This window comes from Homarus americanus, unplaced genomic scaffold (genome assembly GCF_018991925.1).
Source record: "Homarus americanus isolate GMGI-L3 unplaced genomic scaffold, GMGI_Hamer_2.0 scaffold7626, whole genome shotgun sequence".
Classification (NCBI taxonomy): Eukaryota; Metazoa; Arthropoda; class Malacostraca; order Decapoda; family Nephropidae; genus Homarus; species Homarus americanus.
Genome location: NW_024718273.1, coordinates 15,883,465 through 15,889,464, shown reverse-complemented (window position 1 = coordinate 15,889,464; position 6,000 = coordinate 15,883,465). Strand labels below are relative to the sequence as shown.

The 6,000-nt window shown below is 37.0% G+C and overlaps 1 protein-coding gene across 1 annotated transcript in view; it reads right to left on the bottom strand.

The window, feature by feature from the left end:
• LOC121859452 (protein retinal degeneration B-like) overlaps positions 1-6,000 on the bottom strand; it is a 166,952-nt gene that overhangs the window by 28,570 nt on the left and 132,382 nt on the right. Inside the window, 3 exon segments of the mRNA XM_042356265.1 lie at positions 434-591; positions 3,260-3,368; positions 4,144-4,257. Coding sequence (XP_042212199.1) covers positions 434-591; positions 3,260-3,368; positions 4,144-4,257 — 381 coding nt within the window.

The following is a 6,000-nucleotide window of genomic DNA, read 5'->3' as shown; positions in this document are numbered from 1 at the left end:
AGGAGGAGGGAGAGCAGGCGGGCGGGAGGGTGGCGCGTGGGGCAAATAAAATAGCGTCGCGGACACTCTCGTAATGGCGTTCGCGACGGCAGTTTGAGAATGTTAGGTTCTGGCAGGCACGGCGGTGAACAGCGGAATCTTGGGACAGCGTATGTGAGGATTAACTGTATATGGTAAGTAATTATAACATTAAATAAAATATGTGTAACTATATTCTGTAGATAGTTTGTAGAATATAAACAAATATTTTCATATTGTTTCTTCATATAACTCTTAATATAGACAAAAATATTGGATTTACAGGTATTGTGCAATGCATAAAACTTCTTGTAAAAATCCAGTGGCAAGTACTGTATAACATCATAATAATGATGATTTTTGCAGGCCATAAATACAGATACATTAATTAGATGTGATAATGGTAGGATACTAACCGAACCACCATTTTGACTGGATACATGCCACAGCTGAGAGCTTTGTCTGGTGGGATAGCAAAGGCAATGCGACCATTTTTATCAGTTACTTCTGTAGATATCTGCTGCCAGTCACCACCTGGGGGATCACGCATGATGTGTAGGTCAACTTTTTCACCTGAAAATACAATGGGTTACCATATGACTACAGTATCATCTCCGTTAGCCAGAATCCCTCAAACCCGGAACCCTCCGATAGTCAGAACTTAAATTTGCTCGGAAAATCATTCCCAAAACCGGAATTTTCCCCCAAATTTTGGTTTGGGCAACAAATTTTCCGAGCTTCGAGGTTGAAAATCGACAGCATTTTCGAAAGGGAAAATTATGGTTTATATATATATATATATATATATATATATATATATATATATATATATATATATATATATATATATATAAATATATATATATATATAAATATATATATATATATAAATATATATATATATAAAAATATATATATATATATATATATATATATATATATATATATATATATATATATATATATATACACACAGTACAGGTTGTACCTCTCTAGTCCAGCATTCTGTGGTCCGGAAACTCCCGTGGTCCGGAACGATTTTATTTTGTCCAATAGGTAGAGAAGCAGCTTTTTTTTTTTTTACTTATCTGAATTATTATTATTATTACAGGAGTTTTACATTTTTGCCCCTCAGGCCCCAATGTGGGTCGGTGACCTATGCCCGGGTGGGCTAATCCCCATAAAAAAACAACAACAACAAAGCCGCGAGAAATTAAGGTTTGTTTACATCAGGCAGTTCCACTGCTCTCTCTCTCTCTCTCTTTGCTTGTCTATACAGGGTACAACATTTAACCCTTCAATATATATGAGCAGTAAATAAGTGTTGCTTTCATATTCTTATGTTGAGTAATGACGATATGTTTTCACATGTGCGCACTTACATACGCGCAGCCTCACTTTTTTTTACCATTAATGGTTAGCTACTTATATTGTTCCATTTATTAACATTAAATTACATTACAGGTACTTCAAACAACCATATTAATTTTTTTACATTAATTTTACTACAGCTACAATCAGGGTCTTATTTTCTTCGGTTTTATATGTAGAACCAATCAGTCACTAGTTTTGTAAGCTTTAACATAAACAATGCCGGCAGCCGTCTCGTCTCATCGTGTGTTTTCATATTCCACGTATTATTAATAGATTGTATTGTTAATTTTGCACACACAAACATTAATTCAATAAAAACAAATTCAGAAACATTAATTAAAATATATATGAACAGTAAATAAGTGTTGCTTTCATATTCTTATGTAAAGTAATGACGATATGTTTTCACGTGTGCTCATGCGCACTTACATACGCGATCTCTCTTTTTTCTTTACCATTATCGTTAGCTACTTCTATTGTTCCATTTATTAACATTAAATAACATTACTTAAACAACCATATTAATTTTACTACAGCTACAACCAAGGTCTTATTTTCTTCAGTTTTATATGTAGAACCAGTCAGTCACTGGCTTTGTAATCAACAAAAACAATGCTGTGTCATTTCCTCGTGTGTTTTAATATTCTACGTATTATTAATGAATTGTATTGCTCATTTTGCACACATAAACATTAATTCAATAAAAAAGACATTCAGTAATAAACAATAATGAATCTTTGTACATAAGAGAAATGACGCTGTTTACACGATTATGCACGTCGTCTGCACGTTGGCGGGCCGTTCAAACCCGTCGAAATTCAAGTTTCCGCCGTCAAAATTTTTATTTATTTATTTTTTTGTGTGTTCCAATAAAATACGTTAAGAATTAAAAACTCGCGAAATTTGAGAAGCTACTATACGACATTTAACCCTTCAATATGTCTTCAAAGAGACCATAAGTTGTCAAAGCCTCCAGCCTCGGCTCCACCTGCTTCGCCGACTCAAGTCCCTCGAGTTCCTGCACACGAAGCTCCTCAGTGTATACACAACATTCATACTTCCTGGGCTCACCTATGCCTCCCTTACCTGGTCTTCCTCCCTAAATGCCACACAACGTAAACACCTAGAAAAAGTGCAAAAGAGGGCATGCAAGATTATTCTCTCCCCTTCCTACTCCACATATCAAGAAGCGCTCAACACACTGACCCTTTCGACTCTCACTGACCATCACCACGACCTCATCTGCAAATTCGGTAAGAAGCTTCTACACCATCCTCGACACCGGCTCCTACTACCACCTGAGATCCCTAGCCCGAGAATTGCTGTCCGACACCACAACCGCATCCAGCCCATACGTGCACGAACTGATCGCTATAAGAACAGCCCAGTCCCAACCATTGTAAAAATTATCAATAACTTGTAATAAACCAGTGTATTCACTCCCAGTAAATACTACTTCTTGCACTGTCACTATGTTGAAATGCACTGTAGTTTGAGCTTTTCCCCATCTAGTTATTATATATCTTATTTGTATCACTTATGTTATTTGTATATTATTTGTAATTCGAAACCCATTCCCCAAATATGTAACTGTATATTTTCAGCCTTCTGGCTGCCAAGCTCTTTCAATAAACTGTTAATTATTATTATTATTATTATTATCAAGTCACCATCTATCCAGGAAAAGGGTGATTTCCATGGTCCGCACCGGTCAGGTCCCGAGGTTGCCGGACTAGAGAGGTACAACTGTATATATATATATTTTTGGTGGAGGGGGTTACTGTACATTTAAATACCCTATGTTATTCTTTATTCTTTTTGGTTAACTGAACAGATGGAATGGTTACCAGCCTATTAGGAATCTTACCAGATAAAGCTACCATATCCAGAGGACCATACATAAATCGAGCTTGCAAAGATTGCGGTGCTCCTTCTCGCACCAGCACGTCGTTACCTCTGTGATTCGCTGCAACATTCTGGAAAGTATATGTACAAGATATTATACACAGGGTATTATCAATATCAGCTTCCGTAAATACAGGAAAATATTGGTCCAAAATTGTCGCATTAAAATTCCTTCACAAAACAACATCTTTTGTTTAGGTGATCCATGACCCTACACAAATAGTCTGATGGTCTGGTCTTTCTACATCCAGGAGTTGGTGGTTGGGACTGAGTCAAGAATTAGTTACACTTGTCACACTCAAATCCCTAAAACAGATCCTTAAAAGCAAAAGTTCCCAGTAGAAGGTGAATTCAACAAGTGGAAGAGTCACACAAGCCATGAGTTCCCTATCTGGCAGTTATCTACGAGAAGTGAAGAATGAATATGCAAACATAAAAAATATTGGGAGAAATATACATAGAATCTGGTGATCCCTCTGGTCCAGTCAGCCAATATAAAGCATCATTCAACTGAAACTAACTTATGTAAAATTCATAATGATTTGGTAATATGTAAATACATGCACAGGAAATCCTTCCTTCTTGTCTTGCTGGATTTTTTCTGCACCCATTGATGCGGTGGATCATCATCTGTTGCTTCATGAACTTTGGTCCTCTGGTGCCCGTGAAAAGTATTCTCACCGCTTGAGTTTTATCTGTCAGAGCGATCTCATTGTGTGATGCTTGGTGAAGAGAATTACCGGTAACTCAAAAACAAGTAAAATGTTACAAGCACCTTACACTTACTCAAATAGAATATAAAAGAGTATAATGTTATAGACCTTGAATACCTGAACTCTAACTTGCCTTGATTTTGACAGAAGTCCTTTTCTTAATCCACTTTTCCCGTGGCTGTAAAGGAGAGAACACTGGCAGGTCCTTGTCATCTGCTGCAAGAGCTGAGTGATCTGTTCGTACTATCTGTTGAAGAAACTTTAATAAACCATCTGTTTAAGACATTAAATCATACATATAAATCAATTTAACAGAACTGGTTTCTTGCCCTGGTTAAAAGACAGTTTTACGAGTTGAAAAATATAAAGTGACCCCGTAAAAAGTAATGTTGCACTTAAACATTTTATTCTGGTTAAGGAGAGCGTCCGGCAGAAGCAAGAAATTCATTAATAATTGATCAATCAATATCACTTTTCTGTCAGCAATTAAGGACACCTGATACATTGTTACTATACCCCTTAATCAGTTCTGCCTAATCCCTGATATCTGGTTTTTCCCTTTCAGTGAACCCTCACTTTACGCGGTTAATTCAACCCACGGCGGCCCGCGTAAAGTGAACAACATAACATATGGGATTAATGGAAATAGAGACCGGGCCGACCCCCAAACTCCACTTTTTCAGACACAATACCTACGTTGTAGTAAAAATAACTTCTTAATTTTATGATGGTATGCACACACAATTAATAATTAAGAGAAATATCAATAATATTAGGTTTTTTAACACTTACATTAGTAGAAAAGATGGCTGGGCACACGGGGATGGGGGGTTGGTTCCGAGGCAGAGGGCAGATTATTGGCCCTCACCTGTATCACTGGTATCAATTGTATCACTATCCACCACAGAGGCTTGCTGGGCCTCTTTGTCAAACCCCTCAAAGTCCATACAAGTCCATATCCTCACTATCATTATCACTATCACTGACTTGGGCCGGCTGTGGTTGGTGGCAGGTGAAGAACTCGGTAATGTTTTGATGACTGGGCGACCTTGTGCGCACCCTGCTCGTGCCGCTCTCCGCGTAAAAGGGTACACACACCGCGGAAAGTGAGCATTCCGGTTTCGGCAGGGTACGGCATAAATGTGGAAACGGGTAAAGCGAGGGTTGACTGTATATTCTTATCAAGTTTCAAAACCCTACTTCTCCAAAACTTCTTGCTAAATTATGTTGAAATTCATGTGGAAAATAAGTAATTTACTCTTCCTCAAAGTAACATATAGATATTTTTTGTTATTGCTTCCGTATTGGGTGCATGAATTTTTTCCTAATTTACCATTTATTCCTCCGAATATTTATAAAGATAAACCAGCAACTAATAAACCAAACCAAATATAAAGAAAATTTATAGGTTATGCCATGCACAGTATGTTATTCTACTACTTAGTTTTTGTTTTATTAGAATCAGTCCAGAAATAGCTGAGCCTTAGGGATTTGAAGGTTAGAAAAACTCGTTCTGAGATACAGGTTGTACCTCTCTAGTCCAGCATTCTGTGGTCCAGAAACTCCCGTGGTCCGGAACGATTTTAGTTTGTCCAATAGGTAAAAAGGCAGCAGCTTTTTTTTTTTTTTTTTTTTTTTTTTTTTTTTTTTTTTTTTTTTTTTTTTTTACTTATCTGAATTATTATTATTATTACAGGAGTATTAAATTTTTGCCCCCCAGGCCCTAATGTGGGTCAGTGACCTATTCCCGGGTGGGCTAATCCCCTTAAAAAAAAAGCTGCGGGAAATTAAGGTTTGTTTACATCCGGCAGTTCGGCTGCTATCTCTCTCTCTTTTTGCTTGTCTATACAGAGTACAACATTTAACCCTTCAATATATATGAGCAGTAAATAAGTGTTGCTTTCATATTCTTATGTAGAGTAATGACGATATATTTTCACATGTGCGCACTTACATACGAGCAGTCTCACTTTTATTTTTACCATTAATG